This window comes from Mustela lutreola, chromosome 1, assembly GCF_030435805.1.
Source record: "Mustela lutreola isolate mMusLut2 chromosome 1, mMusLut2.pri, whole genome shotgun sequence".
In the NCBI taxonomy this organism is placed as follows: domain Eukaryota; kingdom Metazoa; phylum Chordata; class Mammalia; order Carnivora; family Mustelidae; genus Mustela; species Mustela lutreola.
In genome coordinates this window covers 128687230-128714857 of record NC_081290.1, presented here as the reverse complement: position 1 = coordinate 128714857, position 27628 = coordinate 128687230, and the positions used below count along the sequence as shown (strand labels likewise).

The following is a 27628-nucleotide window of genomic DNA, read 5'->3' as shown; positions in this document are numbered from 1 at the left end:
AATGTGACAACACTTTCTTTTTGAATCCAGCTAGTCTCAAAAGTTCATGAAAAATGCATGTGCAGTTTTCACAGTCCAACATCTTCTCAGATACGCCACACATGACTGAATCCCAGTGGAGACACAGCTGAGTCTCAAAGCTACTAGTGCAGATGAAAATAGGACCCCAAATTTCTCCCTCCCTTCTCTTCCTCTTTGAAGGTGTTTGTTTATAACCCCATTGCATTTCTAATAGGCCAAATTTAGTCTAGCCAGGGAGACTTCCTTCCTCTTGACTCTGCAACTCATTTCTTTCAGGCAAATGATGCCTTAGGTGAAGAGAAAAGAAATCATTTGTAGCCCTGCGTAATTTTCTGCAAGGAGCCTAAGGATTAAGACAGCTTTACCCAATCTTTACGCTTTATAGAAGTCCCAAACCACTGCTGCTTTGGTTTCCGATCCTAAGCCAAGAACGATTGAGGGCCGCTGCATCTGGCCTCGTTTCTGTGTGTGTGGCCTGGGAGTGGAGGTGGGAGGCAGAGCGTGGGGGCTTTCAGCACTCACTGCTGCAGAAGAGGAGCTCCATTGTTTAGATTGTCTAAGGGGATTTTAGAGGGAACTCAGGGGCCTCTGATTTACCTGTCTTCTCTTATTCCATGAAGAATCTATGCATTCTTGGGTTTCAGAACTATGGAAAAATGCTGGTTATTAAAACATGCAGAAATGATCCAATTATCCAGAAATGAAAGAACAACAATATAACAATATAATAATATAAATACACTATTTCAAACATATGTCAGACATATGTCAAATCGGCTATCAGACATTTTATTTGTTTCCTGTATTACGCTCATTTCATACAAACGTTGCACTGTTTCTCGTCCTGTGGCAGAAACATCCTGGCCCAAACAAAACTTTATATAAGTGCAACAAACACTCCCAGGGAAGAGAAGCTAAATGGGTGATTGCAGATTTCCACACTGGCACGGAGGCTTGTGTTTCTCTTTTCCAGGTATAACAGGGATACAGGGGAGAACACCCAAAGCAATAAAATATCAAGCACTGCGTCCCATGGAGCTATGCTTATTTGGTGCCCGTCTAGTCACACAGGAGAGATCAAGAGATGGCATGCAGCGTCACTTCACAGATTTGAAAGGCTAGCTCTGAGAAGACAGCTAGTTCTTTTTCAAAGTGCTTCTCCTACGTATGGTAAGTAGATGTAGTGGTGTAGGTCAACCGGGAAGATGTCCTTTGGAGTGACCAAATAATCAGGTGTCCGATGAAGGGGCACACTTTTTTTTTAATACAGCAGAACACTGTGATTTCTTTTGCATACAGTTCTGAAGACCTATATAATATAGAGCACTATTTAAGGAACTACAAAATTCTTGGTACCAATCAAACATCTTTTTTTTTTTTTTTTTTAAGATTTTATTTATCTTGAGAGAGAGAGCCTGCAAGCACGGGGTGGGGCAGAGGCAGAAGGAGAGGGAGAATCTCAAGCAGACTCCATCCTCAGTGCAGAGCCCGATGTGAGGCTCGATTTCATGACCCTGAGATCATGACCTGAGCTGAAATCAAGAGCTAGATGCTCAACAGATTGAGTCGCCCAGGCACCCCAGTCAAACACCTTTATGACAACATTTCACAGATTGTAAGACTGAGAATTCTTCAGTGTCTGGACAGGCCAGGTTGGGACTGCCCAGGCCTGGTGTTAGAATGGATAGCAAAAATATTGCAAATTTTATATCACAAGCAAGACAGAGGTGTTACCTAAGAACCTAGACTCAAGCCAGGATTATAGTTCTAGAACAGCTATAGGTCCTAGAGAGTGGGGAAGGCTGTGAGCAAGGGTTAGGGACCCTGCGAAAAGGTCTGGTCAGCACAGAGCTAGGAATAAGGTGTTCCTCTGTAGGTCTGTAATCTATGTAACAAACATGAGTCCACAAAAGCAAGGAAAAGCGTGATACTTAGTTTCTCTGTGACTGGAGCCCTTAGATATTTTTCCTCTTCATTTTCTGAATGGCTCTGAGAAGGTGGCTGAGCTTGAGCCCACAGTAGGCACCAAAGGTACACCTGACAGGAGTGGAGAAATGAGAAATGTGAGTAATGTGAATGACAGATCTGGAGCCCTATGCACTGTCCAATCTTATCCTGGAGTTCTCCTAGTCTGAAGGAGAAGCAGTCTTGACCGCACTCAGTGCTTACAACTGGAAGCCTTGGAGGATTTAAAGATTATTTTACTGCCAGTGAAACCTTAGACTTATCACCTGATGGCAAGAAGGTGATAATTTCCTTCTGAAACTAACCATTTAGCTTTTAGCTTCCACACACTGGAAGTCTTTCCAAGTTTGGATTGCTGGGTTCTACCTCAGATCAATTAAATTAAAATCTCTGTGGAGGTGGATGGGGCCTAGGTATCTATATATTTTTAAAAATTTCAATGATTTTATTTTGCTTTAGCTTCTTTAATTTTAAATGTTGAAGATATCATGAACTCTTCATTGTAAATAAAAATATGTAAAAAATTATTACTTCTGGGTGTGGTGCATAAACAATGAATCCTGGAACACTGAAAAAATAAAATTAAATTAAAAAATTATATGAGATCTAAAAAAATTATTACTTCTACCCCTTTTCTATATAGACGTAGAACATAAGCAAGATATAAAGTATATAAGAAGAATATTTATTTACCTACCACCTGTTTCATAAATTGTAAGTGTATAGCCAACAAAATGTCTCAAAATAAACATCTTTTCCTAAATACCATATAGGTGGAGAAATCGAACACCACCAGAGGCTCTGGACCCTGCTCCCATTGCTTCTTGTTACCCTCTCTTGCCTCCATAAAGGTACAAAAAGTTTCCCTGGTAATTTTAATGAGCCATATCATTGTCTTGCTGTCTACCTTTCTGCTTTGTTTTCCTCATGGATTTTTTTTTTTTTTTAATGAAGAGAAAGTACTTTATGTATGAGGATATGATCTCTCTGATCCAATATTAATACCAACAACAAACATTTGCAGTGTTATATGTGAACACATATATATGTGTTACATGTGAATGTTATATTGTGACAACAAACTTTTGAGCCATTATGCATTCAAGGAATTTAGGTTTATTTTTCTTTCTTTCTTTTTTTTTTTTTTTTTTTTAAGATTTTATTTATTTATTCGACAGACAGTACAAGTAGGCCAGAGAGGCAGGCAGAGAGAGAGGAAGGGAAGCAGGCTCCCTGCTGAACAGAGAGCCCGACTCGAAGCTTGATCCCAGGACCCTGGGATCATGACCTGAGCCGAAGGCAGAGGCTTTAACCCACTGAGCCACCCAGGCATCCCGGTTTATTTTTCTAAAATGAAATTAAACTTCTCTCTTGAGCTTGGGGGTAGAAAATACCTTTCGGTTCAGTTTCAACCTGGACCATGAGCAATAGATGGCAGTTGCTTCCCCATCCCAAAATGAGGTCCACCATGCCAAGGGAAATAGATAGCCTAATGTCACTGAGGCAAAGGATGGTGACTCTGTGTATCAGACCACTTGTGGGTGATGCAGACAGGCCCACATGAGAAAGCCACCCCACTGGCCATTTTAAAAGCTGTCCAAGAGAACGGCCTGAAGAGAGAATGTGACCTCAACAGGGCAGAGAGTTGCCGGAACCCAAAAGGCTGAGGAGAGACAGTCACAGTGGTATTTTTGAAGAAACTGCAAAATGCTCACCAGATGATCAGCTTTATATACCTATGCTAAGCCCGGAGAGCTTATAAACCAATTCATGACAATATAAGGGAGTGGCAAGAATCTTTCCACTGTAGTTACTACTTTTACATCTCCACTACCCTTTAAGTCTGGAATAGCCAGAGAGAGACCCAGAGTGGGGTAAGTGGGTATGTAGGTGAGGTAGAAGGTCTAGACAGTAAAAACAAAGAAACAAACAGTACATGGGGGATTTCCTCTCCCCCTTTTCAGTAGGCTTCTGCTATGCTTTTTGAGGGACAGCTAATTTCTGGAAAAGGAAAATACTTAAAACTTAAGAGAAATTTAAAAATTTTGACTATGTTTAGATCAAACATTTGTTTAGTTTTCATGCAGTTTGTGTGTGTGTGTGTGTGTGTGACTAAAATAAATGGAGACATTTTAAAAAATCTTAGTATGACTAGAAAAACCACGTCTGCATTTTTATGCAAGGAAGTTGGAAAGTGCTACTAGGACACAATTCAAGTTTGAATAGGTAGTGGGGAGAATGAGGAAAATGGTTTTTTTTTTCTTTTCTTTATTTTTTTAGAGAAGGGGAGAGACAGGAAGTGAGTGAGTCGGGGGGTGTGGGGATGGGGAAGGGGCAGAGGCAGAAGGAGAGGGAGAGAGAATCCTAAGCAGATTCCCCGCTGAGAGCAGAGCCAGACACAGGGGCTCAATCTCGAGATCCCGAGACATTGACCTGAGCCTAAATCAAATCAAGAGTCCAACCCTTAACTAGCGGAGCTACCCAGGTGCCCCAGTGAGAATTTTTTCTGGTAACATCTGATGAATATTCTTGTCCACTATATTGGTTATATCCATATATTGACTATTCCAATGATTCAGTGAGCATGTTCCTAATTATATGATGATAGCTTGCCCTTTGATGAGGTGGTGATTCCCTGTCAAGCTGCCTGGGCTGGGAGAAGGGTCTCTGAGAAGTTCAGTAAGGTGCTGGGGAAATAAAAAATATTGACTAATCTTTCAAATGATCATTCTGTCACCGTTACCTCATTTAACCATCACAAGAAACTTGTGCGGTAAGTGCTATTATTAGTCTTCTCTTAGGGAAACTGAGGCTAGAGAGGTAAGGCTATTTGTCATAAGGGACTACAGTTAGAAAGCCAAAGATGATTAGGAGCCAGTCTTTTTCCCTCTGGAGCCCATTCTTTAAATAGCCTACCCTTTAGCCTCTACTACTCATTTTTAGGCTGTAAGAGGAGGCAGTGTGCTGGTCTTCTAAAAAAAAAAAAAAAAGACTTCTGTTGGTGTGAGGGTCAGTCAAGCAAATTTACCAACTCATACAACTCTCGTCTATTTCCGAAACATTTCTTTACTAAAGAAGTTGATTTAGAAATAGCCAATGAGGCTTTTGCCTGTTATAACTTGGCTTCTGCCTTTAATTTAAGAAGCACTTTTAATTTTTGGAATCAGGCCAGTTATTCTTCTTGGTATGTGAGAATAATATCATTGCAATATAAATTTTAAAAGATTGTACTTGTGTATTTGAGAGAGAGAAAGTGAGTGAGAGAGAGAGAGAGCATGAGCAGAGGGAGGTGCAGAGAGAGAAGCCAACTCCCCGCTGAGCAGGAAGCCTGACGTGGGACTCGATTCAAGGACCCTGGGATCATGACCTGGATGGAAGGCAGAGTCTTAACTGGTTGAGCCACCCAGGCACCCTAATATCATTATAATAAAACAACTCTCTCATGGTTTCCTTTCAAGAAGTTAACAGTTACTACCTAGAAAATAACTTAAATGAGCTTTAAGAGTTTTGGAACACAAAGAAAAATGCTTCTGGAAAAATGCTTACAGTCTCATGAAGTTTAGCCAGAATCCACAGGTACTTCTAGACCATTGTCAATATTGGAATTTTTCCTCTCTTTTCTCCATGTGGCAGAACTTTTAAAAAAGAAGACGGGAGAGAGTTCGAGTGTTAAAGTAACAGCTGTATTACACTTTTTGAGTATTTTAATCACTTGGAAGCTTATTCTTTCCTTCTCTCTATGTTTCAATCCCCTTGATCTGTTTTTTTTTTTTTTTTTTTTTTTTTTTTTTTTTTTCATTATAAAATGTAGTATTTTTCCGATTCTACACCATATGCTGATCTCTTACTGGCCTCCCAGTATCACAAACTTCTTTTCCAGTGAGACCCACAATCCCTGTCACCTTCCTACCTTCTGATTCTATCTGCCTTTGAAGCAAAAAGAATGAGCTTAAGTGAGACCCAGAGGTCATCAACCCTGCGTTTGTGTCAGGACATGCAAACTCCCCAAGCCAATTACTAACCTGTTTTTAAAGACAACCTCCAATCAGAGGGAATCCATGACTTCTTTTTGTGAGCTGTTGCACCGTGTAAGAGCACTCTATAAATGTCTTCCTCTATCTGGGTGCACTCTTATCTCACCGGTCTATTTTTTTCCTCATTTAAGTTAACCCTTTCTTACCTTTTTATGAGCCTCTAGGCCTTCTCAGAAGTGGTGGGAGACAAATGTTCTGTGAACAGTCAAGATGGTAAGATGAGTCGTAGTCGCTGGGAACTTTGGTGTTCTACTCCCCCGCTACCCGGGATGGACAGCAGGGTTATGGCATTCCTCCTTTTATAAGGTATTTATCCTGCTGCTGCTTAGCAAACACTTTCAATCCTTTTTAACACCGTGAGACTGAAATTTCTGAGTCTGTTTCCAAACAGGACACTAGAGGGCTCCCAGGGGTTAAAAATAAGTGGAAAATTATTTGAATGAACACTGCTTCTGTACGGCTTTGGCTTTTGTTTTTCCAGATCTTAAAATTAAAGTTTATTTTTTAAATTATATATTAAAAAAAAAAAACCTTGCGTGTCTTAAAACTGGGCTACTAACAGCCAGTTGACAAGTAACCGTTTTGCTTTGCAATCAGGAGTTTTCAAGAGAGCTTTTAAAGCTGAGCTGAGATATTTGAAATGTGGAACACTCTTGACCATGAAATATGTTCTACTTACATGCCTCAGCCTTTAAAAGTTCTTTGCATTACAGTCAGGGATTACATTCTTCCTGGAGCCAAGCACGGGGCCAGCTGTGTAAGTAAGGTTGCTTATGAGTTCTTCTTTTTAGTAATGTAAAAAAAAAAGAGAGAGAGAGAAAGCTAGAGATCCCTTTATTTTCTTTCAGCTGACTTTTGTGGGAAGAAAAGGAATGAAAGGCAGTTGGATTTGTGTTTTGTGTTTCTGTGTGTGTGACTGAAAAAAATGTAACTTCTTCTGAGATATATGGACATTTGGCTTTATATTGAGATCATTCTTTATGTAGAGATGATGAAACTTACAGTGAGGAAAAAGTTGTACCATCAAATTAAGAGAACCTGTTTCTGAATTTGAATGTTAATACTTGGTGCTTCTGCCCAATCTGTAATGCAGAACTTTAAAAAATAAAAATGGGATGCCTATAGATTGTTTTTAAACACCGTCTATCCCTTGTCTGAAATCATTTCTAAATTCCAAAAAGGGTTTGTCAGATTTTAATGTTTTTCTTTCAGAGTCAAATTAAACTACTCTAGCTACAAGTTATAAAATATTCTTGGATTTTCGTGGTTTGCTTTCACTTGTTTAAACTGAATATTGACTCTATATTGGCCTGTTTCTCTTTTTAAACATAATTTTAAAAAAAATCATGGTGGTGGTATTTATGAAAGGAAAGGGTTACTCTTTTTCTTTACTGTTGAAGAGGAACTGAACTAGTTTGAGATTGTGACTCAGTTAACTCTGTTTCCATTCATTCCCAGAAACAAGCCACACTTCTCCTTGGGGAAGCTGATAGGAGTTTAAAAGGTTTGCTGCCGCGAGTGTCAGAAACATTCCCAACTTTGTCACCAACCCTTTACTTCCACCTCTACCCCACCCACTGGAGATCACTTATATACCTAAGAGGAGACGACAGCTGAATTCAGGAAACCATGCATCATGTCAGCAAGAACCAACTGCAGACTTTAAACTCTGTTCAACATGTGGATGCAGCAGAGAAATGACCTGTCCAGACAAGCCAGGGCAACTCATAAACTGGTTCATCTGCTCCCTGTGTGTCCCGCGGGTGCGTAAACTCTGGAGCGGCCGGCGCCCAAGGACCCGGAGGAACCTCCTGCTGGGCACTGCCTGCGCCATCTACCTGGGCTTTCTGGTGAGCCAGGTGGGACGTGCCTCTCTCCAGCAAGGAAGGGCAGCAGAAAAGGGGCCGCACCAGAACCACGACACCGTCGAGGCACCCGTTCCTGAGATACCCTTGGATGGTACCTTGGCCCCTCCAGAGTCCCAGGGCAATGGGACAACGCTGCAGCTCAATGTGGTGTACATTACCCTACGCTCCAAGCGCAGCAAGCCTGCCAATATCCGAGGCACAGTGAAACCCAAGCGCAGGAAGAAGTACGCAGTGGCCTCGCCAGCCTTGGGACAGGAGGCTTTGGTCGGACCATCCCTTCAGCCACAGGATGCTGATGCTGAAGTGCCTGGGTACGTCCAGGGAGGAAACCTGGCCAAGGTTGGGGAACGGCCCTGGCGGTTGATACGGGGCTCCGGAGTGCAAGTTGGGGGCTCAGATTTTCAGCGGCCCAAGACCCAGGAAAGCAACATTAGGATCTACAGTGAGAGCGCCCCCTCGTGGCTGAGCAAAGAAGACATCCTCCGAATGCGCCTGTTGGCGGATGGTGCAGTGGCAGGTCTTCAGCCGGTGTCCTCTAAAAGTGGAGCGCACTTGCTGGTGCTGGAGGGGAGCTCTGCTGGCTCTGTGCCCCGCTGTGGCCCCAGTCCCTGTGGACTACTTAAGCAGCCTTTGGACATGAGTGAGGTGTTTGCCTTCCACCTGGACAGGATCCTTGGGCTCAACAGGACCCTGCCGTCTGTGAGCAGGAAATCAGAGTTCATCCAAGGTAACAGCTTCACATGCTTCGTGATTTGCAGCTGTTGGGGATTTGGGTTGATTTTCCTCTTTTCCCTCAGTCTCTCTTTCGAAATGATTTTCTCCACCCACGTCTCACATTTGGACAGCAGCAGCATGTCTTTCCATAGGTTTGGCGTTCTTTGTTTTCCCAACTTTGGGAGGATATGAACGTTCCCGGGAAATGCTGTATTCAACATGCAAGGGTAAGCCCACACTGTGTAATCTTTGCTCTCCTTTTCCCTCACTGCACTTCCCAGTGGCTTATTAAATCTAATTAAAGCCAGTGGCAATTTGCATGATGAGAAGAAGAAGCCGGGTGGAGGCAAAGAACTTGCTGACAGTCAGGCATATTATTAGAGAGGTTACTATGGAAGTAAGTAGAATTTCATTCCTTAGGAGTTTTTAAAAGTAAAAGGGAGAGGGGGTTATCTTTCTCCAGCAGATGGAAACTTTTTAAAAGGCCCAGAGTCAGACCATGTTAGATTTGACCCTTTAATTTTTTTTTTTTTTTTAAGATTTTATTTATTTGGGAGAGAGAAAATGAGAGAGACCACAAAAGTGGGAGAGGGTCAGAGGGAGAAGCAGATTGGAGCCTGAGGCCAGACCAGATCTAGGGACTCTGGGATCATGACCTGAGCTTAAGGCAGTTGCTTGGACCAACTGAGTCACCCTGGTGACCAGACCCTTTGGTTCTTTTACAATTGATTTAACTCCCTTAGTTTTACAAAGAAAATGAAATGAAACTAGGTAATTTGTTCAGTATATACTAACTAGGTATATGGTTTCTTCAAGCCCATGACTAAAATTTATTGAGCTTGATTTCGAAGACTCTGTCAGGTGACATTTTGGCAGGTTCTGGGTTATATAGCCAGTCACTTGGGTGTCAGGGAAAGGGGGTGGTCTGTGGCTGTGCTCAGACTGTATGAAGGATATTTTCTGAATCCTGAGGCTGTTCCAGGCTTTGAATACAGTGTGGGTCAGCAGTTTGTGTTTGAAAGCAGAATAAGCCCAGAATTTGCTGGTATGAATCGAGACTGGCCCAAGAGATTAGAAAGGACCACAAGGGAATTATAAGCTCAAAGAATATTTTCTTATTTTTTTGTCATGATAAAATTTTGCATTTTATGGAATCCAGAATGGAATGGATTAAAATTCTTGGGAGTGGCCAAGAACTAATCTGTATTTTCAACGGCTTTAGGGTTATAATTTAGTCTTACAATGGGTACTTCTAGAAGTACCAGTGATTTACTTACAAAGACTTGACATTCCTTACTTATCCTGGTCCATGTCTAGGTGCTTCAGTCTCACAGTTATGTTTTGATGTCTCAAGTTCACAAAATAGTCCACCATGATTAGGCAGATGTGGAATACCCTCCCAAACATTTAATAAAAGATTGGTTGAAACTCATTTTTCTTGAGTGCTCACTATTTGCTAGGCATTATACTAATTGATTCATATAGCTGATACATGCCTATATTTCTCACAACTAAGCTATAAGGTAGATTCTGCTTAAGCAGAACTTAAGCTCTAAACCACTGGGTTTAGGTGACTGTATAACTTATTATCCAAAGCAGACCACCCTGGAGTAAAAGAAGATACTGGTGTGCATGGAGATAACAGGCATCTACCAAGTCTGTCTTGGCAAAGTAGGTCATAGCATAGGGTCACTCTTATTACCCATTCACTATCATGTCATAAAGGCCCCTGGGTAGAGAAGGTGAATAGATCCTGAGGTATGATACTCCAATATGGTACTTCCTTGGGATACTCTTGGGTGGAAGTTGGGAGAATGAAATAATGGGTAGGAACTTGGAACCGTTCTGACTGAGTTTGAATTTACCAACCATGTGAGCCAGAAGTGTTACAGTATCTCTGAATGCCTCAGTCTCCTCAGCTATAAAAGGACAATAGTACTTACCTGATGAAGTTATTGTTAGTTAATACATGAAAAACAAGTGGAATGAGTGATTTTCACCCAGTAGATCTTCAATAAATATTGTCTGTTTATGTTACTACACTATATACATGAGGTACCAAATTCACTGAGTTACTTACATGGCCTCCAAGCCTCACATATCATGTCTTTATATGACATAACCAGGTCTAGAACACTGGTCTCTTGATTGTTGAATTAAACTTTTCAATATTGGGATTCCTTATATATATTTTTTGCTCTTAATATCCAGGATTTTTAAAAAATATGTATTTTATACACACACACACATTTATTTATTTGTTTTAGAGCGAATGAGATAGAGAGGTGGGATGTGGGGCAGAGGCAGAGGGAGAGAGAGAATCTCAAGCAGACTCCCTGCTGAGCATGGAGCCTGACACAGGACTTGATCCTATAACCCCAAAATCATGATCTGAGCTGAAATTGAGAATTAGTTGCTTAACCCTCTGAGCCTCCCAGGCACCCCTGAATATTCAGCATTTGTCAGGATCAAGAGGGCAGTTGTATTCAATTTAAAGGACTGGTTTTATAATCCCAATATATCTTGGTATTATTCTCTCATTTTTGGACCTAAGTGGTGATGAAAAGAAACAAAGTTGTATCAATATGACTCTCAGTGTGATGAATTACCTAAGATTATTTCTCAAACAATACTAAATCTCTCTTTGGTTTTTTTTTTTTTGTTTTGTTTATTTATTTATTTTTTTTTGATACCTTCTATGTAGTTATTTAGAGACATAAAATCAGGCAAATTTCCTCAGGAATCTGTGACATGATTTAAATATAGTTACGAACACTCTACACAATATAATTCTACTCATGTAGGCTATTATATTGGTGTAAAGTGCATAAATAGATCAGTGCTGGTCATGGTAGGAGATATATAGACAGTCTTAGGTTCTTGGTATCTCTCTCTATCCACCGATTTCTAGGGTTTTCTTGACATGTCTTTCCTCTCCTGATTTCCACAGAAGGGTATATTTTCCTCTAACGTTCTCTTATTCTTCTTTTGGTCCAAGCTTAGATTTATTTCAGGCTCCCTGTCTACCTAAGGAGATGATAGATCTTACCTAGTTGCCCAGGACCTATTTTTGGTTCATTTATTTTTTTAAAGATTTTATTTATTTATTTGACAGACAAAGATGATAAGTAGGCAGAGAGGCAGGCAGAGAGGGGGGGAAGCAGGCTCCACACCGGCGGGGGGGAGGGCGGGAAAGCAGGCTCCGCACTGAGCAGGGAGCCTGATGCAGGGCTCAATCCCAGGACACGAAGTTCACGACCTGAGCTGAAGGCAGAGGCTTAACCCACTGAGCTACCCAGGTGCCCCTCTGGTTCATTTTATATCATCTCTTTGTATTTTAGTTACTTGTTTAATCATCTTTTCATTTCCACTAGTCTCTAGGTTTGTGAAGGCAGAAACATTTCCTGTCTTGTTTATTATTTCTAGATCCTAGTGGAGAATCTGGCACATAGTAGGTGTTCAATAAATAATTTTGAATGAATGCAGAAATACATCTTGGCTTATTCTACTGATTTTTTAAAAAAACATTTTATTTATTTATTTGATCGATAGAGATCACAAGTAGACAGAAAGGCAGGCAGAAAGGTGGGGGGTAAGCCGGCTCCCCACTGAGCAAAGAGCCTGATGTGGGGCTTGATTCCAGGACCCTGAGACCATGACCTGAGCCGAAGGCAGAGGCTTAACCCTCTGAGTCACAGACGCTCCCGGTGTTCTACTGATTCTTAACAGTACATCTGTATTTGCTTCCACTTCCAATACTCAGGAGACAAGTACGACCATTTTTAGACTTAAAGTCATGCTGAGATTTCTTTCTCCTGGAGGATCTTATAAAGAGCTCACTATAGAGGTAATGAAAAATGTCTTTGGCAACCTCTGTGTTATGCAAATAATGAGATTTATAGAGCTTATTCTTGTGAGGACCATCATTACATACACTGTAATGTAATTTGATAGTGGGTTTTCTGTAGGAGGAACTCTTGGATTATTTTAGGTATGTATTTCCTCTGATGATCTGGCTTGGTCTAAGAATAAATTTTTTAATACATGGGAGATTGAGTGGCCAGAAAATCCTATAAGTAATCCTGCCCTAAGTGTTGTTTCTGTTCTCTGAATTTTGATTAATGTTTGTGAAAATAAATTCAAGCCCAGAACCAAGAACATAGCTGGTCTGTATTATGAATCAAATACAGATATTTGGCTTATCTCAGTAAATCTTTTTAAGAAACCTTTGCAGTAGAAAATTTTTTAAATGAGAAAATCCAATGCTACAATTAAATGGTCTACCTGCCCCCAACCTCTCAGGTGAATCTTTCTGTTGATTGAGTCTGAAGTCTCAGCTATAAAGCTCATCTTCAGGTTTTGTTTGTTTGTTTTTTTAATTAATAAAACTGTTGTGGGTGATCCTACCAGCAGAGATCCACTAGCTCAGGTTAGCTTAGGACAGGTTTTTGTTGTATAACTTGATGAATTGTATCTGATTCTCTTTGAATACAAAAAGTATGCATGTGAAATCCATGGACTCACTGACCTGGTGCTCTATATCAGACCATGTTCTGCGACTCCAAAGATAACCCAGAAAATGAGAATGGTGTCCTTAGGGAAAAGCAAGGTTGTAATTAGATAGGGAGTACCAGTGGTGTACCATGCTACAAAATCTAGCAATTGTCACTGGAACAGAGTCTCCTTCTTGTGCATATCTACGTGGGAAATGCAAAATTGAATGGAAAGACAGCATCAAAGGACTTTTAAAAAAAATCAATTTCTGCAACAATGATATCTTCTTGAACTGTGAATTTGTAAGGAATCTACTGCTATACATCACCCAGTTCCTACAACACATTTGGTATTATAAGCCAATGCATCACTTTATCATTCTGTAAAGAAGATACTATTGATACTTTACATATGAGAATACTGAGATTCAGAAAGATCATGAAATTTGCCCAAGGACAATAGTGAGCAATGAAACTGAAATGTGTAACCATTCTGTCTGATACCTAGAACCTCCTTAAGTTGATTCTTTTAACCCACATCACCTCTAAGATATAACTTGGTATAGTTATGGGATAGTGGCAAAAATGGGCAAATTTTAGCCTGGTTATTTCTGATTTATCACTACTGTTTCTACTCAATTTCTGTTTTCAATTCAACAACTGAACATGGGTGATATTTTGTTAAATTAAGTATGACATACCACTCTGAATACTTTTGCAAGAATTTTTTTCTTTTTTTTTTTTTTAAATGCAAGCCAATGCTTACTGGATTTTCTTGTTTTACCATAAATGATTATACAAACATGACTGAACATATTGGTGTGTTTTCTGCCAAACTATCCTTGCAAAAGTTTCAAGGGTCACCAGATACTCTATGGTGCTGATACATTTAATTTTTTTAACAAAGTATTTTTAACTGTTTACCTAAGATTAGAAAAGCAGACTACATCCACATAAAAGTCAAGATCACAGCACCCCTCTGTGATCTTCACTTGAGCAGCTTTGCCAAAGCTTCCCTCAAAGTCTGCTAAGTAATGTGAATGGATCCCAAGGGACACCATTTTGGTAGCATTTAAGCATTGTACTATTTTTCATGCCCAGTATGGGAGATACATTATGTATGCTTTATTTTTAAGATGCTGCTTTATTGCCACAGAGATGTCACACCGAATTAAGGTAGCCCAGTTCCAGGAATTCTGTATGTCAAGGCTGCTTCCATGACAAACTGCAGGCGCCCCATCCACTTCCATTTAAATTCATTGTAGATCCCAAGTTGCTCACTGTTTTCCAACTGGCATCTCCTCATTTTATGATAGAGTAGGAGAAATCCAGTGCATATTTTCCACTCTCTTTTTGAGGCCATGTGGGTAGAACTGCATTTGCTGGGTAATGGGGCGGTAGCCAGAGCAGGGAGATGGCACTTGCCAATTTCATGTTGTTTCAGGCTCTCAGGTAAGGACAGAAACCTTTTGCAGGGAGTTATGAAAATAATCCAGATGCCCCCACAACCTGGAGCTACAATGACTCAAAATCCTAAAGCCTTGGACATTTGTACAAACGTTCTTCAAAGATTTCTTTGGGAGTCTAGGAATCACGTTTCATTGTTAAAATCTGGATTGAAAGCACATTGCGTTACCAGAAAAGTCCTAAGAGTATTTCATTAGCAATCAAATTGAGCTGGTGAGCTTAATACTTTTCATTCACTGGTGAACAAAAGTTTGCTGAGCATCCACTCAGGGTGGCACTGTGTTCCAGGATCCTCTTGTTTGTTTACTACATACTTTCCTAAACAAGTGAGGGGACCTGGTAACCTTCTCTGCCATGTTTCTGCGGCTTGTCCCTTGATCCCACACATGGCCCAGACAGAAAGTACAATGAATAGTTACCATGGTGTGAAGAATGCATGTGCTTCTCAGTTCTGTGCAATCTGCGCCCTTCTCCAGTATCATAGTCATCTTTTCTTCTTTTAGGAAATATATTATTGAGCACCTGCTCTGTGCCAGCTGCTCTTCTGGTCACTGCGGGCTACACCAGTGAACACAAAAGTCAAGGATCTCTGCCTTTTTAGAGCTGACATCAGTGGGCCGTGTGGCAGTTGGGTGGCCGGAAGGGAATCTTCATCCACTACCAATGCCAGGACCTACTTAGAACCTTCCTGAGCTCAAAGTTATGATCTTTCCATTAGGACTGAATCTGTTATTGTTTCTGGATCGGTCTAAGGACCATGAAGGTGCAGAGGGACTAGACAGCCTCACTCCGATTTCATTGAATAGGTGAATATTGCAGTCGTATCCCATTGTAGTTGATAACATTTACTTTTTGTGTGTGTGAGGCACTGTTCTAAACATGGAGAAGAAGCCGCACACTCTGATTCAAATAGTTGTGTCGTTCAGGACATGGATTGTCATATTAGGTTTCTAGGGTTGCCATCACAAAATACCATAGGAGGAGTGGCTGAAACCACATAGTTTTATTTTCTCACAGTCCTGGAGGCTGGAAATCTAAGATCAAGGTGTCCACAGGTTTGTTTTTTCTGAGACCTCTCTCCTTGGCTTGCTGATGGCTGCCTTCTCTCTTTGCCCTCACATGGCCTTTCCTCTGTAAGTGCCCTCACCCGTGTCTCTCTGTGTTTCAATCTCTTTTTATGGCAACACCAGACATTTGGGATTAGGGCCCACCATAATGGCCTCATTTTAACGTAACTGCCTCTCTAAAGGCCCTGTCTTCAAATACCATCACATTCTGACGTATTGAGGGCTTTCACATATAAATTTTGGGGGAACACAATTCAGTTCATGCAACTGACAATCCAGAGTAACTGAGTTTGAATCCCGATACTGTAGTCATTTGTGATCAAGTGGCTGTGTTACCTGGGATAAATTAACTTAATTTCTGTGCACCTTATTTCTTCATTAGTATATCGGGGATGATGACAATAAAAATAATGATGGTAACAGAACTTACCTCATGAAGTTGTGAAAATTAAGTGAGTTGATATAAAAAAAAACATTTTTTTCATATTAGCACTTGGGTGGCTCAGTGGGTTAAGCATATGCCTTCATCTCAGGTCATGATTCTGGGGTCCTGGGATCAAGCCCCACATCAGGGTCCCTGCTCTGTGGGGAGTCTGTTTCTCCCTCTCCCTCTGCCCCTCCCCCTGCTCATGCTCTCTCTCACTATTCCCCTTCTCAAGACAGTGATCTGGGGTCTGGAGGAGAGAGACAGGTTTCCACCACCCTCATTTTCATTATTCCAGTGACTCACAGGGTTATGGAGACCTGGGAATGGACTGTTGAGCACAAACTAGATAGAACCAAGTCATGGAAGCTTCTACATATCCTCGCCTTTGTTTATGAAGTTTCTTTCTGATCTTTCTTAACTCAACTGGGAGTGAGGGCACTTCAGTCACAGCTTAATGTGAATGGATGTCCCATTAACCAAACTTCGATTCTGAGCCCATTGACCATTCCTTGGAACTTCAGGGTTATAGATGAAAATTGAGGGATTCTGAAAAATTCATTCATTCATTCTCCAACATTTTTTAAAAAGATTTATTTATTTGACAGAGAGAGAGAGAGAGAGAGAGAGCATAAGCAGGGGGAGTGGCAGAGGAAGAGGGAGAAGCAGGCACCCTGCTGAGCCGAGAGCCAGACATGGGGCTTGATCCCAGGACCCTGGGATATGACTGAGCTAAATGCAGACACTTAGCCAACTGAGCCACCCAGGTGCCCCCATTCTCCAATATTTTTGAGTGCTTGCTTTGGTGCAGATATCATGTCAGGAGTTGGAGGTCCAAAGGTAATAATGAAATAGTCCCTGTTCTCATAGAATGCTCAGCTTGGAGGGTAGAAGACAGCTAAGCAACTGCACCATACAAAAAGGGTATGACAAAGACCTCAATGGAGATATTTTGAGGAGATCTTGCAGTCACAGAGGAGGAAAATTTAGCTCAGAATGTGTGCGTAGGGGGGTGGGTGGGGCATTATAAAAATGTCTCGAAGAGCTAGCGTCAGAACTTGATCTAAAGTCACTGTGGGTGGAGTGAGAGATGGGGTGGGTGTCGGAAGGGTAGAGAGAATAGATGTGTGAAAAACTTGTGAAGACAGAGGTGCTTAGGAAATCTCAGAGCTCTGAAGGAGATAGGGTTTGGGAGGATTGTGGGGGGGATGAAGTGAGATAAAACTGTGGTACTCCAGAGTGACTGGGTTTGATGTCATGTAAGGACATATCTTGCAGATAATGGGGAATCATTGAAGGGTTTGAAGAAGAGGAGTGATATAATGAGTTTTGCATTGTAGGAAGGTCACCCTGGGCAAGAATTCATGGCTCCTTTATCTACATTAATAAAATGAAATGGCCCAGGACTGGGTCACCCTAATGTGACCAGGACATTGTTCATAAAATATGACTGTTTTTTTGGAGCCTGGCACAGTGACCACATCCTCACATATGTGACACAGATGTGACACTCTCAGAAGTCACATTTGATTTCTGTTTTTCTAAATGGAATATTGAGACAGGAATTTTCTGGGAAATTTCATTTACATATATAGCAGAAGTCCAGGGCAGACCTAGAAAGCAGAAGTTCCTGTCCATTAGTCAAAGGTTCAGAAAAGAGAAGCACGCTGTGTTTTTAAAGTAGAACTGATGATTTAAATTGTTAAGTAGTTTGTGATGGCAGAAGTCACAGGACATTCTCCTTTCCTGTTTCCTCAGCTTCTCACTTAGCTAACTCTTAAGGAGATATGGAAATTATTTTAACTCAGTCCAATCTAGAGAAAACAAGTTATAAACTGAAAAACAGTTAGGTAAGTAAATAAAGGTTTTTTCTTTGTTGTTTGAAGAAATGTCATCTAAATTAGCCAGAAATCTATTCTGAGATAGGACTTGGTTGACTATAGAAAACATATACATATGGAATCTATAGAATTCTGCTTCTCTTCTGCCTCTCCTTTCTTTAAATCATAAAAACCTAAGTTTGGTTCTTTTAAATATTTGACAGGGCTATATTTCCAGTATTTCACTGGATTCTCACACAAACATGAGATAGATTTGGAAGGTACTCTTCTCATACCTTGGGGAACTCAGTGCTTTAATCAAGGTGGTTGAGGGACTTGACTCACTGATCACTTGAGTGATCAGTCAGGAGTAGAGTCAGCATTTGTGATTTCTTTTTCTACAACACTGCATGTTCTTAGCTCTTTTTCAGCGAAGTTTCTTTTCCTTATTAACTGCGACATTTTGGCACATAGCTATTCTAGGGCACAGTATTCCTCCGATTCTTAACTTTGCACTGACAACTTAATCTTTACCTTAGTCCTTCACTTGTTCCCTTCAAACCCTTGTTCGACTGGCAGATAGTTTTGTCTGATCATCATTAGGTGTGCAACTTCTCTGTTTCTGAGGCTAGGGCTTACCAGGGATAGGGATCTTGTGAGGCTTCTATGTTTGCTGTGTCTCACTGAATTCTTTCCGTCTAAAACCCAGGCACTAATAGGTCCACTTGAGAACAATGTAAAAATTTGTTTGAATAAGTAAATTAACAATATCTAAAACCCTGAGCGGAATTAAAATTTTATCAACTCTTTCAAATTGTCTTCTCCCTCAGGGCTGTCCCGGAATCTTCTCCCGCATTCTCTGACTTGCTCACATTTACCAGCTCTAAGCCAAGAGATCTTACCTGCTTCTTCACTTCAGTCTAATACTTTTAATTGCCAAAATCCTACTGGGAGAGGCACTCTAGAAAAATAGAACAGACAGTACTTAAGGGATCATTAACAGCTAGACACTTGGTACACTATCATTGGAGTTACAGCAACACCAATAATTGCCTTTAGCAATTAGAGATCCAAGGCTTTAAGGTTTCCCTCCAATGCACTGTTGATAGTTGTGGAACCTGACAGAATTCATTTCCTATAACAAAGATGAGTCTAAAATTTTGATTGGCTTTTGTTTTCTTCAATAGATTTTGGAGAGTTTTTTTTTTTTTTTCTTTAAAGATTTTATTTATTTATTCGACAGACAGAGATCACAAGCAGGCAGAGAAACAGGCAGAGAGAGAGAGAGGAGGAAGTAGGCTCCCTGCTGAGCAGAGAGCCCCACGTGGGGCTGGATCCCAGAATCCTGGGACCATGACATGAGCTGAAGGCAGAGGTTTTAACCCACTGAGCCACCCAGGCGCCCTGGAGAGTTGTTTTTAAGGAAGGGCTCTGAGCTGAGCTGCCACTTTTCTTTTTGTCTTGTTCACAAGGAGTCTTGAAACAGTCTCGGAACTTGGCCCATATGATAGAAAGGACCTTTGATTTTAGAACTCCAGAATGTTTTTACTTATTTTTGTTCAGTGACAAATGCAGACAGACACTGAGAACTCCAGCCAGCATGATTAGCGTTCACCTGCAGTTCAACACAACCAGGCAGCCGGTGTTCAAAGGGAAGGGTGTTTAAAAATTCCAGACACAGGAGATCGCGTAGAGGACTCATTCTTAGTGAATGTTCATGTTCATCTTCTCAAAAGGATGTCTTCTTTGTGCTTTTGGGTAGAGAATGACTTGGGAGAACATAAATAATCAGAGGAAATATTCAAATTTTGGGGAAAAAAACCAACTTATGCTGGCAAGTTGCATTTTTTAAAGCAGCTGTATAACCTTTAATTCACACGAACACCCACATATCTTTTAAAACCTGCTTTCTCACCACTCTGACAGTTAGAATTTTATCTCTTCACTCTTCAGATTTCTCTGGAGAGTGAAGTACTGCATCATTTTGACAAACCTGAATGTGAAGAGATGAATGCTCCTCATCTCTGAAACACTTCAGGGTAAGTTGCTTTAACCAGTTTCCTGTTTTCAGAGGCTATTTTTCTGTCATCCCTTCAGATCTACCAAAGTTCATTTCATTCTTCTAACAGTCATATTTTATAAAAAGTGGAATTCTTCCACACTCATACTCATGGCTCTGAGATCTGGAGCCATTCTGACTATGACTATCATCTGGAGGGCCGGCCATACGCACTGAGATGCAGGAAGGAAACCAGTGTGTGCGAAGGACCCACCCCACCCACGCTCAGCCTGAGAATTACTACTTGCCCTGCTTTCTTCTTGCTTTCTGGAAATCTCCCTTGCCTGAGGGACACAGACTTCCAGCAGGGCAGGATGGAATATCTTTGTGTTATGGTCAGCATTCAAAATATTTTGCTGAGGGGACATGGATGGATGTGGAGAAAACCCCAGAATATTAACTGAAAACCAATTACTCCTAGCAGCTGAAAGCTCCTTTGGCAGTTTGGGAACAACTTTTTAAATAATAGTATAGAAAATGTATCATTCAGAAAATTCGATGTGCTGAAATAGAGAAATGGCAAATGAAATTCAATATCCTTAAAGACTAGATCAGGGGCTGACTGACAACAGTCTGCGGGCCAAAGATGGCCCCTTCCCTCTTTCTGAGTGGCTTGTGAGCTACAGATGCTTTCCCCAATTTGAAATCGTTGAAAAAAATAAAAAGAAAAACAGCATTTCTTATGACACTTGAAAATGATATGAAATGCAAATTTCATGTCTATAATAAAGTTTTATTGGAACAGTCACATCCATCTGCTGATCTATTGTTTTTGACTGCTTTCATGCCACAGCAGAGTTAAGCATTTTCTGGGTCAATAGTTGCGATGGAGATGAGGCGGCCTTCAAAACCTAAAATGTTTACTACCTACCTTTGACAGGGTGTGCTGACCACTGGGTTAGGTTATTATATGACAGTTGAACTGATGCCATTTAAAAATATTTAATTGTAAGAGAAATGTTTGTGGTAAAATATTTAGTCAAGCAGTCAAACTGTATATATGACTAACTGTATAATACAAGGCAGTCCCACATAGTTTACTTTCCTCACATAATTTTTGCCTCTTCCCCCAGTTGAAATGTAAACGCCAGGAAAATAAATAGAAATTGGCATTTATTGATTGATTGATTTAGGTTCAGTTCCTAGTACTATGCTTCACATAGTAGATGCTCCATATACAAATGAAGGCAGTCAAAGACTGATGAATTGTGTCATTGCATCATGTCTCTATAGAGTAATACTTATAGCAGAAGTTTCTGGGATATGCATATACATTAGGCATCAGGTTGAGGACTTCAAATGTAAGAACTCATTTGATCCTAAAAACCAATTTGGGAAGGTACATTCTCACTCCCATTTTACAGAGGATGAAGGCAAGGCTTAGAGAGATTGCTTAACTTGTCTAATGTTACAAAGCTAAGAAGTAAGGTGACCAGATTTCCAAAGATCTGTAGGATTCCAGAGGCTAAGGTCTCACCAGAAGTTCTACTTCTTAAGTTTCTAAAAACAGTGTACATTTTGAGGTGAGAAAGAAAAGGATGGGAAAATACCAGAAGTCAGTATATAAATCACAGAACCAATTATTAAGCTCCTACCCGGGGCTTATAGATGATTTTTGTTTTCTTAATTTTACATGCTAATGTTTTTCCACATTTCCTGAAATGAGTAGATTTGTTTTTAATTGCTTTAAAAATAAGAAACAAATGTCTTAAAGGAAAGAAAAACAGCCCAGAAGGTTAACTGTTTCAATTGTTTATGTAAATCATTTCCCTATTTCTCTGTGGGCCTCATGTGAATTGCTGAGGAAATGGCCCGCCTGTCTGTCTCCTGTACTGATGTGTGTTGTTGAGGTTCAGGATTAGGTTTCAACTCCCTTTGAATACTTCCTAGCCCTGCGAATCTAAAGTGCCATCTGTGTATAACTTTAGTCCAGAGACATCGATGGGTAGAACTTCTTGGTGTTTATCTTTTGAAGTCTGAAGTACACATATCTTTGCAAGTGATGTTTGTCTTCCACTCATATTTGGACTCATATTTGGTAGAGACATTGGTCTCTACCTGTCTCCCACTCATGATGGACTGCATTTGCCTGGGCTTTACTATTATTATTATTTGTTAAACTGATGTCGTATTTGGAGTCTACTCATTTAAAATTATATTTATCTTCTACCTAAGAAAACAATTAGTTTTAAGCAGCCCCAAAACCATTTAGGAAAGTCAAAAGAAAGAAAAGGGGTGATGGTGTTAAAAAAAAAGTGAAGTTCTTTAGTTTAGATCTATGTTCTTTCTCTATTTTTTTTCTTAATTGTGTCAATCACTGTGGCAGGCTTCCCCAAATCTAAAGGACTTCTTGCATAAAAGTCCTAGGCTGAAATTCCAAGGCTAAAAGGAAGAAGATTTTTCTTTCGAATAAAACTGGAATGCACGTGATCTGTGAACACTACCAAAGTTATTGAGGTCACTGTAACAGCAAATTCAAAAGAGGTTAGAGAAGACAGCAGTTTCCTGTAGTAAAGACCAGACAGAGATAAGAACTCTACAAAAGGCAAACAAGCAAGATGGGAAAATAAATGTCTTTAACCAAAGGAATACAGTCATAGATCAAGAGCCTCTCAGGTTATTTAAAAGGACTTTTAAAAATTCCTGTGATGTGTCTTAGACATTCCAGTCATAATTTCAGAGGCTTCTGTTGTCCAGGCCTGTTAAGAATGAGTTAAGTGGGTTTTTCCAGATCTTTGTGACATTTTTTCTCCCCAAGAGCATCATTCTGATTTTTAACTTAGAAGCAAAGCTGCTTAACATCATCTGTCAGTGACTTTATTTGGCAGAAATGGGGGCTGGAAAGTGATGTCATTTGTTTTAAGCTTGAAGTATCATTTAATGGACCTTCGTGATCTTCCCTGTTTATGACTTTGCAGGGTTCATCATTCTTGTACAGTCTACCAGTGGCCTTTCTAAACTCTCAAGAGTGAGACAAAAACAATTAGAATTATATATATATATATATATATATATATATATATATATATATATATATATTTTAACATATCGTCTGTGTGCATGCAGTTGAAGAAATACATTTGCTTAAATGCACTTCGTGAGGTTATGTGTGAATACATGATCCATTACCAAGAGCACTACTGTTTCCACCAAAAGAGAAAAAATGTTTCCATCTTTCTTCTTTTTTATTTCTTTGGAAATTCTGGTGGTGCCTGGTGTGAGCCGTGCAATTTCACTTTTAAATTTGTGACTTCCAAAAATTCTTTTTCTGTAGCCCCAGAAAATCAGACAGTTGTTACATATAGAGAGAAGCTCCACTCAGACATTGAATAGATGATTATAAACACCTGGATTCTTTCTCTTTTCGTGGTGTTTGTTTTTAGAAGTGGAATAAAACCACATTAACCAGAGGACGTTGTTATTGGTAATTAGTGGCTTATTCCTGTGCCACATCAATAAAACATCTTGTCTCAAAAATCTTTCCTTTCATTGCCTAACAGGGATCTTGAAATATCATCTAATCAAACTCTTGCATTTGGAAGGTGAGAGGGCAAAGCTATGAGTGACTGACTAAAATCTCACACTGAGTCATGCTGAACATGCTAATGCAAATTTGTTTGTTTGTTTGGATTTTATAGATGGCCGACCATGCCCTCTCATTCTCTGGGACTCATCTTTATCTCCAACAAGTAATGAGACCCACTCTTCTGTTAAGCTCACCTGGGGAACTTACCAACAGTTGTTGAAACAGAAGTGTTGGCAGAATGGCCGAGTACCTAAGCCTGAATGGGGTTGTACTGAAATACATCATCACGAGTGGTCCAAGCTGGCACTCTTCGATTTTTTGTTACAGGTAAGCTTATCAGATCAAGTAAGGGGTGATCTAAGCCTGACACTGAGTTATGTAAGGCTAACACTAAGAATTTTCTATACCTTGAATTTTCATGAAGCCAAAGTAGAAGTTCTATAGTGGCATTTGGTTATATAGCTTACAGCCACCATTTCTATTGTTTTCTTTCTAGTAATTTTTTTGCAAATATTTAATTAAGATTGGACATTGGAGAATAATAGAATGATAAATATTGACCTGTATAAGTGAGTGACACGGAATATCACAGATGTCTTATAACTCTTGTCCCCTTTTGATAAAGATCTCGTGACTCTCTTCTTCCCCTCATTCTGATTACTGCTTTTCCTTTCCTCCATTTTAGAAAAACCTGTTGGCTGCTATTGTTGTGTCACTAATTAATATTTTGTAGAATTTAGAACTGTCTTAAGACATTTGCAAAACACTCTCCTTTTATAAATTCCTCTGTATGTGTGTGTGAGTGTGACATTTTGGGAAGGAACTAGAGAGAGGTAAAAATGTAAGAAGGAAACCAGAGTCACAGACTTTCAAGGGATTAGGAACTTTCAAGAAGAGGATGATTTATGGTGTCAGCATTGCAAAACCACCAGTGAGAACAGAGTTGGAGAGCAGGGCATTTGACAAGCAGGCAGTCTGAAGTCACCAAAAACTGTTATAGAGTCCAGGTATGAGGTTCAGACTGGTCTAAAGCATTGTATATATATTATCTCATTTTTTCCCCATTTAATTAACATGCTAACTCTGAGATAGGCATATTCTTTCCATTTTTTGGGTTGGTAAAAGGGAAACTGAAGTGTAAAGAGGTTTTTATCAAGAACTGTGGAAAGTTGGAGATCTTACCTTTCTCGCAAGCTAACAGATTAGCCAGCCACATGTTCATAGATGGTAGCAGAGGACAGAGACAGACAGATGACTTCATTACTCTTGGTATAACAAATGGAACGAGCTTCATGCTCCTTTGCCCCTAGAGTCACATTGGGATGATACAAAGTAGCCTGGTGAATGTTCCATGTAGGGGTTTGTTACTATAGAGAAACTGTAAGTTTAAGAAACCCCCAATCTTATAAGAGGTTGCTAGCAAACCTGTCCAACATTGCCCCAGAAGGAGACATTATCTTTATTATCTTCGTTAGCTGATAAATAAAATCTGACTTCCACATTAGTGGGAAACAATCTTTGTATTTTCCAAGGCTGTTTGCTATAATAACATCCTTGAAGAGACAGTGCAAAGTAAAACCTGATCTAAGATGTGCAGAAATGCCATGGAGAATTGTTTCTAAAGAGTTACCTAACTTGTTCAGTATTACAGAGCTGGTAAGTCCCCAAATAGAGATTTCGTCAGTTTTGGCTAACACTAGATTCCATATTTTTGACCATTATTGTATGGCAACTCCCAAGGTATCTTTAGGTTAATAAAGGGGGTTGGTGTGGTAAAATTTATTATCAATAAAATGAAAAATGAGGGCTAAGTAGGTAAACGTACTTACTATGAGGCCAGGTGTTTAGGGGAGTGGTTGTAGAGAGGTTGAAGCTCCTGAAAATGATGACTAGAGGCAGGAGGGATAGGAGAGTCTTGAATGTGGCAGTGAAGTCTATAAGAAAGGAATGACCTTGAGGTTTGTAGTTGAGGAACATAAGAGCTAACCTAGACTGAATTAGAGGGAAAACCCTCTTAGAAGTTGTCTCCAGTGACGTTTGTTTTAATTATGGAAACTTCAACTAAATCTCCACCTACCTTCTGTCTTTGTTATTCTCCTTTCTGTTGAGGAAAACTACAACCATAATTCAACAAATGATGAAGTGTTTATGCAGCACCTACTGTGCATTACGCTGAAGAAAATTGACACAGGGGTAGCAAAATAGTAAAGACAGTTATCCCCTCTCCCTATCCCACATTTGGGTTTTTTTTTTTTTTTAAAGAATTTATTTATTTGACAGAGAGTGAGAAAAGGAGAGAGAGCACAAGTGGGGGGAGCTGCAGAGGGAGAGGGGGAAGCAGGTTCCCCGCTGAGCAGGGAGCCCGATGCGGGATTCCATCCCAGGATCCTGAGATCATAACCCGAGCTAAGGCAGAGGCTCAACCCACTGAGCCACCCAGGTGCCCCCCACATTTGTGTTTTTAGAAAATTACATAAGAAAGTATAGTATGAAACAAAAATAGATCCATGTAAGAAGGGCTGGATGGGATAATACAAAATTTCTTACTGGTACGAGGTTAAAAAAGAGAGAGAGTGCTTTGCCATAAAATAATAAAGGAGGGAGAGTTTGAATAAGATTGCAGGCTACAAATGATGAAGAGGATAGGCACAAATGTAAGGAAGGACATGGGGTTGGCAATGTTCATAGGATATTTAGGGCATCCTAAATATACCATTTATCTGAAGGAGAGTCATTTGGGGGAGTAGTGATGCACCCTATCTATAAGAGATATGATAGAAAACAGAGGAAGAAAGCTTTTTTTCACAAGAGGTGTGTTCGCATTGTAACCTTTGTGTTCATTATCTTGATTGAGCAAGAATGAATTCAAACTGATGCACAGTCTCCTGAGAGCATCAGCGGCCTTTGTCATTGTGCCCATTGTCTGTGGTCTTGAGGATGAATGTAGACACATCACTCTTATATAAGTTTTCAAAGAAGACAAATATTTTAAGAACTTAAACTAATACTGTTAATATTCTAACAATTATGTGACACTTGCTATGTGCTTGGCACAGTTCTAAGCACTCTCTCTGTCCTGAGCACTAAGATACTAATTTATTTAATCCTCATAACAGTCCCATGAAGTGGATCTTATTATTATTCATATTTTGGAAATGAGGAAATCAAGGCAAGGAGAAATTAACTAATTTGGCTAGAGTCACAGAGCTGGTATCCAAGAATTTGTAGTCCAACTGAGGAATTCTGGCTTAAGAGACAAACTTAGAAGCAAAGCTTCCTCCTATTCATTTTATAGGGCAATGGTGCCATCATCCTCCTATTTCTCAAGTCAAAAATTTGGGAGTCATTTATATGCCTCTTGATACTTACCCTCATTTCCATACAGTGACCAAGTCCTTGAAATATCTCCCCAAGTGACCAAGTCCTTGAAATATCTCCCCAATCCACCTTCTTGTATGGCTTGTGCTCGTATCTGAGTTCAGGCTTTGTCATTTCCTAACAGGGTGAATTCCTCCAATCCACTCAAACTATATAATCCAAAATCACCTTTGGCTTGAAATACTGGGCATCAGGTTGCTGTTAACTCTGCAGCAATGGATTCTATTGGTAGATCAGTTAGTTCTATTTGTAATCTCCTCCCTTGTCCATTCTGCCCTCAGGAGCTTGTGAAGGTGTCTTTCATATTCCTCATAATCCATGAGGATGTGATCTCTGCAAGGCTTTACTGGAACCTAAGTTATGACACCAGTGGGAGTTCCCAGTTTTGGCTCTGCCTAAAGCATTGAATCTAAAAGTCAGAAGTTAATTCGATTGTTAAGAGTTAATTTGGTTGGTATCTATCAAAGTATATTAAATTATATATATGAGGATGGCATCTGAGAGAATAGACTTAAATTCTTTCATTCATCCAACATTTACTTGCTTCCCACAGTACAACAAACAAAATACTGATTTCCTCTAGATGCTGCAGCATTTTATAATTTTATCAGTAAGATAGAAGAGCAAGTGTTTTCTTCTTTCTTGCCAACCTTGGGAAGTGGAAAACTGATTAATATTTTTACTGATTTTATGGAGGGTAGTAAGGTCTTGCTTATATTTCCAGTTTTTTCATTATGAGTGAGATTGAGGATCTCATACTTTCAAATATGCATTATTTATAGTTCATTTTTT

At 40.0% G+C, this 27628-nt stretch overlaps 1 protein-coding gene and 2 long non-coding RNA genes across 5 annotated transcripts in view; 1 reads left to right on the top strand and 2 right to left on the bottom strand.

Annotated features, from left to right (window-relative positions):
• Positions 1 to 776: 776 nt before the first annotated feature.
• LOC131831768 (uncharacterized) lies at positions 777 to 6128 on the bottom strand. Its single transcript, XR_009353794.1, has 3 exons — positions 6009 to 6128; positions 5533 to 5621; positions 777 to 2058 (listed from the first exon to the last, which is right to left on the bottom strand). It is a non-coding gene; the product is annotated as an uncharacterized LOC131831768 (long non-coding RNA).
• A 126-nt stretch (positions 6129 to 6254) lies between these two features.
• The window catches only part of GASK1B (golgi associated kinase 1B), a 50197-nt gene continuing 28823 nt past the window's right edge, over positions 6255 to 27628 (top strand). The window contains exons 1-3 of one of the 3 annotated variants that reach the window (XM_059174029.1): positions 6255 to 6326; positions 7479 to 8615; positions 23571 to 23785. In XM_059174029.1, the coding sequence (XP_059030012.1) occupies positions 7718 to 8615; positions 23571 to 23785 (1113 nt within the window). In that variant the 5' untranslated portion in view covers positions 6255 to 6326; positions 7479 to 7717. Of the gene's footprint in view, positions 6327 to 6620; positions 6782 to 7478; positions 8616 to 23570; positions 23786 to 27628 lie in introns of those variants that run through there. The other 2 variants (XM_059174012.1, XM_059174021.1) reach the window with 2 other exon arrangements.
• LOC131831770 (uncharacterized) overlaps positions 19227 to 27628 on the bottom strand; it is a 51561-nt gene continuing 43159 nt past the window's right edge. The window contains exons 3-5 of the long non-coding RNA XR_009353795.1: positions 25288 to 25392; positions 24641 to 24764; positions 19227 to 19642 (exon numbers count right to left, since the gene is read on the bottom strand). This is a non-coding gene — a long non-coding RNA (uncharacterized LOC131831770). The remainder of the gene's footprint in view (positions 19643 to 24640; positions 24765 to 25287; positions 25393 to 27628) is intronic.